The 14,823-nt window shown below is 36.6% G+C and overlaps 1 protein-coding gene across 4 annotated transcripts in view; it reads left to right on the forward strand.

Annotated features, from left to right (window-relative positions):
• Positions 1-4,589: 4,589 nt before the first annotated feature.
• Rph (Rabphilin) overlaps positions 4,590-14,823 on the forward strand; it is a 45,471-nt gene continuing 35,237 nt past the window's right edge. For 2 of the 4 annotated variants that reach the window (XM_067780379.1, XM_067780383.1), the window contains exons 1-2: positions 4,728-5,027; positions 6,886-7,447. In XM_067780379.1, the coding sequence (XP_067636480.1) occupies positions 7,368-7,447 (80 nt within the window). In that variant the 5' untranslated portion in view covers positions 4,728-5,027; positions 6,886-7,367. Of the gene's footprint in view, positions 4,662-4,727; positions 5,028-6,885; positions 7,448-14,823 lie in introns of those variants that run through there. The other 2 variants (XM_067780382.1, XM_067780380.1) reach the window with 2 other exon arrangements.

Below are 14,823 nucleotides of genomic sequence, written 5' to 3' on the forward strand. Positions count from 1 at the left end.
TTTCGAATTATACCATTTTATATTCTAAGTTACACCAAATTGAAATTTTAGCAAGTCCAAGTCTTTTATCGTGTTATAGAGGCACCTGCTGGCTTTTAAACTGACGACCTAACTGGCTTATTGTGTAATATGAATAATGCAAAATTTGTATGAAAAGCAATAAATTACACATTAAACTAATACATCAATTTAACGAAGTAGGTATTGGCACAGTTGGTTGTGTTTAAGTGACCAGATAAAGCGACTTCCAATGGAAAATGATAGCCCCATTAGGATAATAAATCAAAACCAAAAAAAACTTGTATGGAGTAAAAAGCGTATGTGGAATCTACAGTGGTGCGTGCACAAATAGCACAAGTTTATTTCATAACGATTGTTCTTTTCTTAAACGCTTTTTGCGATTAAGGCAATTTTATCTTTGTAGCAAGTTTGAAGTTTTCCTAGAGAGCGTGAGCGAGCTGAACTTCATTAAGTTGATTTAGGAGATAACTAGGCTGTTCGTTGAGAATATTCAGAAGTACGAACGGTATTATGAAATATCTGTCGAGGTGCAATGGTTTGTTTTTGGAGAAAATAAATATCCTCAACACAAGACCTGCCCCCGAATTCCAACATTCGCTAACGCTAAAACTACATCGCTAAAAGTATTTAAGGTAGTATCAAGTGCGCAGAAAGGTATGCAACATTTAGAACCACATGTTTATAATGAATAACCGCCAAAGTCCTATGTAAAAGTATAGGAGTTAAGGGCCAATTAATGGTGATTTATCCATAACCAGATAAAACAGCTGATCGAACCAATCTTATATAAATCAATGTAATCGATTAATGGTGCCATACCATCACGCTAACGCCATAACCATATAGTCAAGCAATTCGATTTTGGTTTTTCGCCATATCCATAACCTAAAAATTTTTGAGTTGAAGAATTTATTAACTTTTTTATTGTTTTGGATACGTTTTGACTAAGAGACTTATTTTTGTGGTATATGTTTGTAATTTTTTGCGTTTTCTTCATGTTAATGAAATTTTCACGATTTTTAGGTTAAGGCACCAATAACTGATGCAAATTTGATATAAATAAATAAATGTAAGGCGCGATAACCTCCGAAGAGATCTTAGCCCGAGCTTCTCTTCGAATTTGCAGATGAGTTTCACTGAAAGTATTTCATGGCAAAAATACACTCGGAGTGCTTGCCAAACACTACCGAGGGGCGACCCCGCTTAGAAAAAATTTCTTTTAATTGAAAAGCCTTATTTCTAAATTTTGATGTTGATTTTCCCGGTGTGTGGACTCAGGGCATTCGGTGTGGTAGACAGAGCACGCTACCATCACACCACGGTGGCCGCAATTTCATATGGATAAGTAAATTTGATATGGATAAGTAAAAATATGGTTATGACTATGGCGTTAGGGTTAAGGAAGTTTAATTGGCCCTTTAGGTTGTTATTCGTTGTGACCAAATGGTACTAAATGATGCATACTTTTCAGCGTACTTGTTACTGTTTTAGGTATTTTTGGCGTTTCAGCTTAAATGTTAGCGAAGGTTGAAATTCGGTCTCTGTACCTTTAATTTATTCTAGTAGCTTTAAAAACTCCTTCGGTAAAAATATCTAAAACAATATCAAGTGCTCAGAATAACCGCCTAAGGGGTAGGCTGTTATTCCCTGTGACCATATGGTGCTAAGTGTTGCATACTTTTCTGCATAATTGATACTGTTTCAAATATTTTAGACGATGGAGTTTTAGCGTAAGCGAAGGATGGAATTTGAGGGCTGTACTTGTTTCTGCTACTGCATTTATAAAACTAGCAATTCAGTTTAGTTCTTTCTCAGAAATTCAGCGCCAACTTTTTTCTCTTCACCCAACTTAAAATCCATAAGAAAAAATACCCTCCTTTTTTATATGTCAAAGACAGCGATAGTCGAGTCAGCGAGCTCCTTTTTATTAAATTTTAAGATATACATATGTATGTGTATATCTTCTAATGCATATGTGTATGCCCCATGGAATCTCTATAAACGAAGTTGCTAAAATTGACCGCCAAGCTTCACAGAGTCACAGTTAACCGTGACTTTTAGCTACGTTTATTTGGGGGTTATTTGTGACGTTTGGAGTGAAGCCGTTTATTATTGTACATACAACAACATACAGCATTTATAGTGTATCTACCTCTAATATTCATATATTTGTACATATATATGTACATTTGTATATGAGTACAAAAATAACTGCATATGGCTAAAAAACCACCCTCCATTTTGGCTGGTCGTCACACTTCATAACACATCGGACAAGTAGCTTTGTTGTAGTTGTTACTTGTGGTGTTGTTCTTGCTGCTGTAGACACCCTTTTAGGTTCATGCTGTGCATTTAAATAACTGATGTTCGGAAAAGCCTGCTGGCCTGCAAATGGCTTAGTAGTCAGTTATGAGAGGGGCTCGTACGATAAGGGTATTCATAAAGCTCATCACATATGATATACAATCACAGTAGCTCTTTTTTGGTATAATTTTCAACAAAATAAGCTCAAACTGTTTTCACATAAGAAAATGGATTGAGATTAAAGCAAGTCTGAATCGTTGTGAGACTATGCATCTCTACCATTTCAGTTATATGATATCATATCAGCCAATTAGATTAAATCAAAAGAGACCAAATTGATATCGCATCACAAAACGTTATTGTTTTCTATCAATTTCTCGATTGAAATAATCGATTTAATTTCATATTCATTCGTGGTGCTCAACTATGCTTGGCAGATGCCGTTTTCGAGTTGATGAAATTGCGTCGGTGTAAATTGGGTCTTTCGGATAGGTCTGCGCTTAGCCTCTGAACCTAACCACCTTAGCGATTTTCTTAGCGCTAACTGAGGGGGGTCTCCGTCTACTTCTGCTGCCAAATATAGAGGTCTATAGAAATATCTGTTGGGACGGATTGGCTTTATACATTCGTACAACAAGCCGTCGAGCTTGTATTCGCAACACTACATATGTAGGTTCATAAATCTTTCAGATAAGTTTTCTCTTCAAGGGCAATCTGATCTCATCCCCATACCACGATTGAGAGCAATACACCAGCAATGATCTGTTAAGAGACTTAAAGAGCGTGAACTCCACATACTCCCTCTCTTATACGACGAACCTGCAGATTTTTTAATATATTTTTGTGACTCTTTGACCCTTAATGTTTCCAATCTGCCATACTGAAAGTTTACACTCAATGTCTTCCACTGGTATCGGCCGTTGCCCAAATTCTTTCATTCAAATATATTAAAAACAATTTCCTTTGGCCATGTTTCATATCAGATTTTAAAAGGATAAATGTTTCCCTTTAATTCAAGTAGCCTTGAGCAAATGGATGGGAATCGATAATCGATTAAAAAAATTCAATACTGTTGTTTTTGCGTTCAACGGACCAACAAAAAAGCATGCATCTTGAAAAATACCACTTTTTATTCAGTAAGTCTGTGGAAATCTCTTTTATCTACTCTCTTAGCAAATTTTTTATTACAAAATCCTACAAAAGGGCCAAAAGCCCTCGATTTGGCATCACTGAACGAATAATTACAGCTCTCCTGAAATAAGATGGCGCAGCCTAAATGTATGCTGTAAAAAATGTTGCGTTCAAACTCAGGCGATCTAAGGTAAGTATCACTCATACGCCTAGTGGGGTTGATCGAACACTTTTCTACATGCACACATGCATAGATGCATTCATGAGTTCACTTTATTTTCATAATAACAATTCTTTTTGGAAGTTTTTTATATTTTTATTTCTTTAAATAAAATTGTTTTCTATGATTTAATCGGGGATTGCCCATATTGCTTTTTTTTAATGCATGAATAATTTGGGAAAAATTTAATCCCACTCCCGGGAGAAAAGGCTTGGAAGAGATTTACAAGGTATAATCGAAACAGCTGTCGCCTTGTCCGTCCTGATGTCACGTTGTTTAAATTTTTCCCAATTTATTAAAAAAAAATTTTTTCGTTTGCATTTCCGAATCCCATTCCAATTCGCATTTTTAAATCTTTAATTGAATTTGATTCTTAACTTTCTAATTAATTAGTGTTTACTTTTTAGATTCTCAGTACTTTTTTCCTCACTCTTTGAATACATCCAATCGTTAGTTCGTAGTATTTACCGCTCCATTTTCGTCTACTCTGTGGAGACATGAGCGAGCTGTGTCATCATGGACGAACATGCAAGCAAGCTTGTATGTATTGTTTATATTTTCCATACATATGTACATATATTTATGTATGCATGTGGTTGTGTGCTTGACTGATTTGGCATGTGGGGGTGTTAGATAACCCATACACATGCATAGAAACGTGGTGGAGTTTTGGACACAAAATGTTTGTGTTACATTTCAACCAGTACAAACATTTTTTTGTTACTTTTTTTGTAATTTTTATAGTTGTTGTTGTGAATATAGTGTTTTTGAAGTGCGTTCGATTGTGCAGCAACAGGCGAATTTATCGTATCGTCGGCAACTCAGACAGGCAAAATAACTACTCCAGACACGTACTACATACATATATATGTACCTATATTTATCTACTGTTATTTAGTTTAGGAACTCAGTACATTGCCGACAATTGAAGAGGGCGTATCGCAGGCGCTATTGAACGGAAGAAAACGTTGTAGAGAAATAAGTGGTTAGTTAAAACAAATCGCAAAAAATTTAAAAGAAGAAGTTTAAATGAAATGTTATAATAGATTTTCAGAGGGTAAACTAATTTGTTGTGAAATTAATAAAAAGAAGAAATATGAAATTTGCTTAAACCTTATGTTATTAAAGTAATAAAAAAAGTCGCGTAAGAGTGCTAAAAATTTGTGTAAATTTCAATGGTGCATAAGAGGCATATTGCTGTGAAAATTATAATATTTTGGTTGCTTTCTTCATATTGACAACGCATTAAGTAGATTTTTTTTAAAAGCAGTTATAAAGATCCTTGGTTTTGTATGCAGCAGCTGTAGTTGCGCCGAAAGGTATGCATACATTTCAGCTTGTATGCATTTATGTATGTATATGTACTCGTACATTAGACCGTTTTGGTTTTTGCTTGAGGAAAAAAAGTGTTAAACTCTGGTATTTTTTAAACTAACAACATTTTTATAAAAAATGCCTCAAAAATCTCTTAATAGGGTGTTTCATTCGCTTTTTTCGGCAAAATATTCACTTACATTTTAGGAAATTTTATTAATAAATTGAGCCTATTGAAATACCGTAAAGCTCGGTATTTTATATATTGTGGATCTAAGCCAAGATATTTTAAGAAATTGCAGTGGAAAAATAAATCATAAAATCGGAATCCATCTTGTACTCCACACTGAAGAGAAAGTATAAAAATCCCAAAAACTGATAATTTTACTCGATCTAAAACCCACATTGAAAGAAATATTACTATATCGTAGGCCCAACGGAAGTCGGTAATGTTTCATTATTTGTGCGGACATTAACGCAGTTCGCTGTTTTTGTCTATGACTAACATATCTCGCTTGTTTGCGCCAAGTATAACATATTCCGGTTAAGTTGCTGAAGACTAAATCAATTCAACTATGCTAGAGTATATCGGCTGCGATAAATAACCTAAAAAATGCAGTAAAGGAAGGCAGTTGACAAAGGGTTTCAGAAGTAGGAATCATTTTATTTAAATTTTAAAACTATCTTCGGTATCGAAGGAAAGAATTCAAAAAAAGAGTTGTTCCTCTGGCAGCAGCTTGGCAAACCTCCAGACAATATTTCTGCGGTTAAATGATTTTCAGTAAAAACTTTCTTGCTTTTCCAGATACCATTCGAAATCAGAATGTGTTATGCGGAACACACCAATTTATAAGAAAAAGGAAAGATCAGATTTGAAATAAAGGTCATTATTATTGCACATTTCCTTTTAGATCTAAACTCGGAAATTTTTGTTTATTATTGGCTCTGCTGATAAAAAAGAATTAGAAAAACTTGTTCGAATGAACACACTGTCATAACTCGACCATTCGGCTATAAATAATAATGAAACACCCTAATAGTTTTATTGTACTGTTTTGTTCAGCTCCCTCAAACTTTTGCAGTTCTAAACCAAGCTAACGAAAGCTTTTCTGCAAGTAAATTTCTATTTGCAAGCTCTGGCCACCGTGATGTGATGGTAACGTGCTCCGCCTACCAAACCGAAGATCCTAGGTTCACGCCCGGATAAAGCAACATCAAAATTTTAGATATAAGGTTTTTAAATTAGAAGAAAATTTTTCTAAGTGAGGTTAGCCTTGGCAGTGTTTGGCAAGCACTCCGAGTGTATTACTGCCATGAAAAGCTCATCTGCCTTGCAGATGCCGTTCGAAGTCAGCATAAAAGAAGTAGGTCCGTCCCGCCAATTTGTAGGAAAAATTAAAAAGGAGCAAAACGCAAATTGGAAGAGAAGCTCGGCCTAAAAACTCTTCGGAGGCTATTGCGCTTTACATTTATTTTATTTATTAAGCTCTGACTGATTGTATATGGTTTTGGAACATTCATCAAAAGTAGCTGGAGACCTGGTCAGCAAAATGCAAATACAAATTTGAAATTATAATAAATAATTTTCGAAGGATATACGCAGCAAAAAAGTTTTACCTGATAGTGCCAGTCGATTTTCAGAATTTAGAATTTCGACATACTCTTTAATGGAAAGTTGGAATTATTCCGATTCAATATGCTGTTAACGGTGGAATTCTCATAAAAGCGTTTGAAACTTTAGTTCCAATGAAATGAATGAAAAACAGTTTTTTCTGAAACGGCCTAATGTACATCCATAGAAATCCCTTATGTATGCAAGTGTATATGTGCATAAGCGTGTAACTCTCTCGCGACAACCACTTGTGAATATCGAAATATATATTTTATTTTTCAAGGTAAATACCGCAAAATAACAGTGCTCGTGCACAGCAAATATGTAAAGCAACAACAAAAATTCTTGAAAATATTGCTAAAGCATTACAACAAAAGCACGTGTGCAACAGTTAAAGCAAACAAAAAAGAGTGAATTCCGAAGTAATCGTGCGCACTGATATTTGCAGCAGCAACAATAACAATAACAGCAACAACACAACAACAAAAAACACCACAACAACAACAATAACATTTGCAACAACAATGTTATCGTAATGACAACAGTGAAGCGCAACAACAGTGACAGTGACACATTGTAACATAATAGCAGCACAAATACCAACAACAAACAAATTTCAAAAAACAGTAAAAATAAAAGTAACAACTACAACAATTAGTGCCAATAGCACAATTCTTATCTACGCCAACACGGAGCAGTGACTTGACAGTTATTTACACAGTTACTGCTTGCTGTCAAAGTCACTGTTGAAGTCACTTGCAGGAAATGGATTTTCAAAGTCATAATAATACAACCGGAAATAAGTTTGTTTGTCCCAGCGATCGTCAACTGGCATTGAGAGCAAAGTAAATATGATAAGTATATGCTATGTATGTATGTATATTAAATAAGTATTTGTTTGTATGTATGCACTTAAGTTAGTATATATGTGCAGGGGTATACTGCCGTCCTAGTAAATAATGTGGGTAACTGCACTTCCTTTCAAAGATTGGTCATTTATAAAAGCGTCAAAATTCGCGTATAAGGAACTCAAATTTGACCTTTTTTGCAGAAATAGAAAGATGACATCCAAATTAGTCCAAAATTCTTATTTTCAATAAAAAAACAACGAATGCTGGAAAGTTACAAACAAGTTCTTTTCAAGGACGGCAGTACAGTTCAAATTGTTCAGCTCAACAATATTCTCAAAACAATATTAGTTCAGTTTAGAATAAGTGGAAAAATGGTATCTTTTTTCAAAAAATACACAGACGATAAAAGGCCCTCTTCATAACAGTCTATCCCCCTGTAGGCCTAGCCAATGTGTTTGTTCTGACTTAGAGCAAAAATGTATGCACGAGTTTATTATTTCGTACAATTTTTCCAAAAGCCGCTTCTTCTTTGAGCTAATTGGCGCCAATTGGTCACACCAAGGGAATTTAAATCGTTTTCCACCTGGTCCTTCCAGCAGCGTGGGGCCGTCCTCTGCCTTTGCTTCCATAGGCGGGTTCCGATTAGAATCATTTTTGGTCGGACTTAGCTAGCCTAGCCGCTGATTTTAAATTCGCTACACTGTGTTTGTGTCTGCATAAAGCTCATCATGAAATCGTCTTCGATACTCGCGGTCGTCTATGCGCAGGGGCCCATAAATCTTTCGAGGGACTTTTCTCTCGAAAGATCTCAGAATCGTTTCATCTGATGTTGTCATGGTCCATGCTTCTGCATCATATAAAAGGACGGGTACCATTAGTGACTTGTAGAGCATGATCTTCGTCTGCCGAGAGAGGACTTTACTTTCCAATTATCTACTCAGGCCAAAGTAACATTATTGGCAAGAGTGATTCTTCGCTGGATTTCTAGACTGACTTTGTTGTTTGTGTTAATGCTGGTTCTCAAATAAACGAAGTCCTTTACTATTTCGAAGTTATGGCTGCCAACAGTGACGCGGTTGCCGAGGCGCAAATGCGCTGACACTTTGCTTGATGAAAGCACGTACTTCGTTTTGTCCTCGTTCACCATCAAACCAATATTTTTCGCTTCTGCGATGATGCCAATGTCGTCGGCATAAGTCTGTATTTGTACGCTTTTATAGAATACTAGCAGACCCGGCAGACGTTGTTCTGCCCTAAATTTGTATATCTGCATACATTTTAATAAGCTTTTTCCGTTTAACTCTCCCTCGCCCCTCTACACTTTTTCCTAATCTTTGTATTCACTCCTCCCTCCGTATTTTTCGCTTCATCTATCTCCATCTTCGTCTCATTCTATCTCTTTCTCAGTCTCCTTCTCTCTTTTCTCTTCTCTCAAGTTTTTCTAATTCTTCTTCATATCTTATTGCCAGTCCCAGAGGGTGGTATGTATTTTGTTCCAGTCCCAATCCGAGTCTCAGTCCCAGTCCCACTCCGAGTCTCAGTCTCAGTCCCAGTCCCAGTCCTAATCCCAGTCCCAGTCCGTCTCTGGTCTACTCCCCGGAAAAAAGCATCGGGAATACTAATATAGGCAAATTTATATACCAAATTCAGGCAAATCAAATAGGACGTATGTAAGTAGGTATGTAGGTATTATTAATTCATGTCTTTATTTCGGCTTCGCATGCATATTTATCAGTTTTGCCAGGTTGATGCGACTAAATCGAATATCACAATGAAAATTACTTAAAAGCTCTCAGCAACAGCTTTCGTTTGATATCCAAAATACACACACATTCTAGGAGTGCCCGGGTCTACGTTTTGGCCTATATCTCGAGACCCTAGTCACCAATAGGTATGAAAACTACCCTGTACTAAAGCACTCATCAGCAGCTTTCATTTGATATCCATATTGTATAAACACATTCTAGGGGTGCCCGGGTCCACGTTTTGGCCTATATTTCGGGACCCTAGTCACCAATAGGTATGAAAACTACCCTGTACTAAAGCACTCATCAGCAGCTTTCATTTGATATCCATATTGTATAAACACATTCTAGGGGCGCCCGGGTCTACTTTTTGTCCTATTTCTCGAGACCCTAGTCACCAATATGTATCCTGGTCCACTTCCCGGAAGAAAAATTATCCGACATTTTATTCTAGATATAACGCTACCTACATACCAAATTTCAGGCAAATCGAGCCATATATACGACAGTTTAGAATAAATCGGTCCCTGGTCCACTTCCCGAAAAAAAAACTTTTCGCAAACACTCTCCGGGTTCCTATTAAGTTATCCTAAAAATTTCATGGCAATCTTTCTATCCCTTCTCGAGTTATGGAGTGACAATCAAAATGTACACTTCCTTTTATATATATAGACTAGCAGACCCGGCAGACGTTGTTCTGCCCTAAATTTGGTCTATCTGCATACATTTTAATAAGCTTTTTCCGCCTCATTCTATCTCTTTCTCAGTCTCCTTCTCTCTTTTCTCTTCTCTCAAATTCTTCTGATTCTTCTTCATCCCTTATTGCCAGTCCCAGAGGGTGGTATGTATTTTGTTCCAGTCCCATTCCGAGTCCCAGTCCCACTCCAAGTCTCAGCCCCAGTCGTAGTCCTAATCCCAGCCCCAGTCCGTCTCTGGTCTATTTCCTGGAAAAAAGGATCGTAAATACTAATGTAGACAAATTTATATACCAAATTACAGGCAAATCGAATAGGACGTATGTAAATAGGTATGCGGGTATTATTAATTCATGTCTTTATTTCGGCTGCGCATCCATATTTATCAGTTTTGCTAGGTTGATGCGACTAAATCGAATATCACAATGAAAATTATTTTAAAGCCCTCAGCAACAGCTTTCATTTGTTATCCATATTTTATAAACACATTTTAGAGGTACCCGGGTCCACGTTTTGGCCTATATCTCGGAACCCTGTGCGTCGATCGCAACCAAACCTATGTGCAAACCACGGCGTGAGGTATACGCAACTTATGTGAAAGATTGAACAAAATCGACCGGCGCATCTCTTCAAAAACCGGCTACCAACTAACACACATTTTAGGCTTTCTTTTTACATATAAGATTGCTACAGAGCGGATAAGTTCTGCAGCTAGTATACTTTTCTCCAGCATCACATTAAAGGAATCGCACAATGGGGGGGTCAACCTGTCTAAAACCTTGTTTATTTTCGAACGGCTCGGAGAGGTCCGCCTCAATTCTGACCGAGCTGGTGGTGTTGCGAAACATCCTTTTGCAGAGCCTATAGGTTTTTTGAGGAACCAAATTCAGACACAGCGTCATAACGGCAGGTCCCTTTCGTACTGTCGAAGGCGGCTTTAAAATCGGGCGTCTGTCTTGGAACAAGTGGCTCGTTATATGTATATACGCGTATCTTGATACCTCATCCCCGCCGAGCGGGCTGTGCAATGGGCTTGGGACCCGTCGAGTAAAATCATATTCCAATGAAGATTCTAACAAAGACCGACGAACACCATTCCCAAAATGTATGACCAACAAATATAAGCAGATTTTAAAAGCCATATTTTTTATTATTTCTTAACACCTTGCAGTCACTCATATTAACTTGTGTCACTATGTGTTTAATACCAAACAATTCACAAAAGCACTCAGGCTTACTGTTACTCCTGAATGTTTGGTTCACAAGAGAAAAAGTGACTTGTGGCATTGCATTGCGTTATTCATAATTTGGACATAACTTTAAATTAGATTAGATATCCCTTCATATTATATGGCAATCATCACTTATCAGAGAAATAAAGACCCTGCATTTTTGCATAGTGTTAAGCAAATAAAAATTTCTGCATTTTAATGTGATATGTGACAATTTGCATTTGACTCTTTTTTTATTCGAATGCAATTAAAACTTGGTTGCGTATCTAGAAATTAGCATATCAAACTTTTACTACTTCCGCAGACATCGTCTGTACATACCCTTCAAAAAACGCGAGTACTCTATAAATAATGTAAGGAATACTCCTTTGGGAGTATAGGACTGCTCCAAATCTAATCTGTATTCATACAAAAAATGTGCTCCAATTAACATTGCGATGTCCTAGGAGAGGAGTAGGTGATCCCACTCTCGCTTTGTTTGTGAGTATTCCATAGAGTACATACGTGAGAGTACTTTCCAAAGTACTTTCACTGTAGTACCCCATGCAGCACCCACAGAGGATCATATGCCAAAGTACTAAAAAGGAATTGTGTCGGAAAGAATTATCGAAGTGAATTTAATTTAAAATGAAAGTTAATGAAGAGGGGCTATAAAACTTTTATATTTTATACTACGAATATTCGTATGTTATTTAGCATTTGCGTGAATAAAGAAACTAATATTTCTCTATACATACTATAGTATTTTTTATTTGCATGCAATATTTTACTTTTGGCAACTCTGTTCGATCGTCATCGTGTCGTGATCACTGTCGTTAAAAAACGAGCAATGATCGGCTGATGGTGGTCCGCAAACGCATTGCAAAGGAGTATTATTAGAGTACTCCAACATGAAGAAAATGGAACCCGTAATCCAACAATTTTTGCAGGGTATGTAAATATATATTTACCCAGTGAGCAAAACGGTAGAACTTTTTTGAATCATCGCTCTGATATCAGGGTCTTTAAGAAGCGCTACGTGGTTAACAAGTGACATGAGTATCATGTTTTGGTGTGAACATTTTTCTAAAGTCCTTGGTAAGGTGTGGCACGTTTCAAAGGCTTTGCTCATGGGAACACAGATTGGTAGGTGGTTATGAACGGTTTTAGTAAGTGGAAAATAATTCCTATCACTATTTTCAGAGAAAATATTAAGACACGAGGACATATTGAGGGTCTTTGTCATGAAACTTACTCCATCTTCGTCAGCGCTAATGCGCTTGGAGGATTTTACAGCGTTTTTGGTGGCTTTCTGAATTTCTCAGGATATCACATGATATGCGTTACTGTTTTAAATTCTAGGTTCTAGTGTCCGGCGATATAACGGGTTGGGCTGACGCATTAAATAATGTCTGTAATTTCCACAACTGCTATTCTACTTGATGAATGTTTGTAGGACTGTGATGGTCAGTAAAATAGCTCTCTGCGGTTTCTAGAAATAGGTCGATCAATTTGTGGCAATAAAGTCGACTGGCTTTCACCCTTACTTGCTGATGCCCAGTGTTAGGCGCTATCTTTAAAAATTAACTGTAACATTTCATAATTTTGGTTCTTTTGTGAGCTCATTCCTGTTTCAGCTCAACTGTTCTTGTCTCATCATATCAGCGCTATTCACTGCGTTTCACAGATATTTCATAAAATAGGGGAGGAGAGAGCGTAAGTAGGCAACCGCACGTCATTTACTGATTTGCGGCAGTAATAAGCAAAGTAGGCAAACACAATACAAAAAGTAAAAAGCAAGCAAAAAAAAAAAAATTGTAAAAACAAGAGCAAGGGCAAATAAAAAAAGAAAAGTTTAGATAAAAAAAAAAGAGAAACATTATAGCAAAAAAATAGTGTCATATGCCCCTATTACGTTATACAACTCAACTTAGTTGGGTTATAATTAAAACAACTCAACTTTCAGACACCTCAACTCCTGTTTGGTATTACGAATTACAACTTATTTCAGATGAAGTTGAATTGGTGCTGCCAACCTAAGAAAGTGATGATTTGACAGATAAATGAGCAGCTGATCAATTTGTGGCGAAAATTTAAGCATTTGCAAAAGTGACTTTGTTATTATAAGGTATTATCTGATATGAAATCTATTTTATAATGGCGAAAATGTTGGTGATTGACTTGTCGCGAATACGGAAAACATTCGCGTGATCATTCGAATCCCTTGGAAGTACCTAGCACCAAGTAAGAAAATGTTTAAGTGATAAATGATGAGCTTCAAATGAAGTTATTTAGCAGATTTGAAATGAAGCATTTTGCACATTACTAAACACAATTAAGGACCATTTTCGCAAACGCGTTCGAGGGAAGGCTTTACCCCTATTTTAAAATTATGCGCCACACTCAGATTCCTTGCTGATGGCAGCTATCAAAAATGCTGTGGAAATGATTTTGGTGTTGGACTGGTTTTAGATATTATTGAGGAGCATATTTGTGCGAAGTGGATTAAAACCCAAACAGGAAAAATTGTATTTTACTCTAAAACAGGATTCCCAGGAGTAGTGATTAGTATCAATGGGACTCACGTTCGCATAATTTCACCTATTTTGGCTGCATCCGAACTGCGGCCAGCCTCGTCCAACTTCGGAATGTCGCTCCATAAAGTCAAAAAGTTATTCAATGTAATCCTTCGTTTAACCGTGCACCATCGAACTCTTATGAAAGGTGGTATCAAAAGACGCGTTTCGATCTCCGTTTTTAGGATTCAAAAGCGGAAATTAAAAATTTTATTTCTGTCGCAAAATATTTACAAAAACCTACAAAATGGCCCCAGAAGGTCCGAAATATGAGGCCCCATCCACAGTTTTTTTGCACAGAAGATCTTTCTGTTTTGGCGGCATTTGGCCGCGATTTGTAAAAATAACCCTGGGTGAAATAATAACCCCTGGTAAAATTTGAACCGAAATGATATGACAAAAATTAAATTTTTAATTTTTGTTTTCGGATTCTTAAATCGGAGGTCGAAATGCGTCATTTGATACCAACTTTGAAAATTTTTGTAAAAGATTAGGTGGTGAACCGTCTTCTAAAACTTAACATTTTTTCAAAACAACTGCAAAATTGTATGAGACAACTGCTAGTAATCAGTTGTAAGATTTTGACGTCTTTGACAACTACACCAACACAAGGTTGTAAACGGTAATGCCACAAAAAGTTGTTAGACTAGACAACTCAACCGACATTTTTTTTTTGACAGGTTGAGTTGTAATCTGTAATACCAAATTGCGAAATTTCAACCCAATCAGAGTTGAGTTGTAAACGGTAATAGGGGCAATAATGAATATTCTGCATGGATCAAAAACAGTCGTGTAGCTCATAATTAAATCAAGCGCGCAGGCCACTCGTCTACGTAAAAACTATTACAACAATTCTCACTTGCCCCTACACTCACAAGTCATATAAATATTTGTAGCTACATGCGTTTATTAGGTAAGCTCACCTCTTAGTCATCCCAGCACTTCACTCGCGCTCAAGTTCCACTAGCCATATCTACATTCTACACTCTCCTCTGGGGTGCACATGGATTTTTACTTTGAGGAATTGTTATATTATACATATATATTTACTTAAGTGTCTATAATGTAGACTCTACATATTTATATACTTGTTCATTACCCTTAACATTTAGCCATAAACTCATTGTTAAGCAAAACTCAAAA

This window comes from Eurosta solidaginis, chromosome 4, assembly GCF_040869045.1.
Source record: "Eurosta solidaginis isolate ZX-2024a chromosome 4, ASM4086904v1, whole genome shotgun sequence".
Lineage (NCBI taxonomy): Eukaryota > Metazoa > Arthropoda > Insecta > Diptera > Tephritidae > Eurosta > Eurosta solidaginis.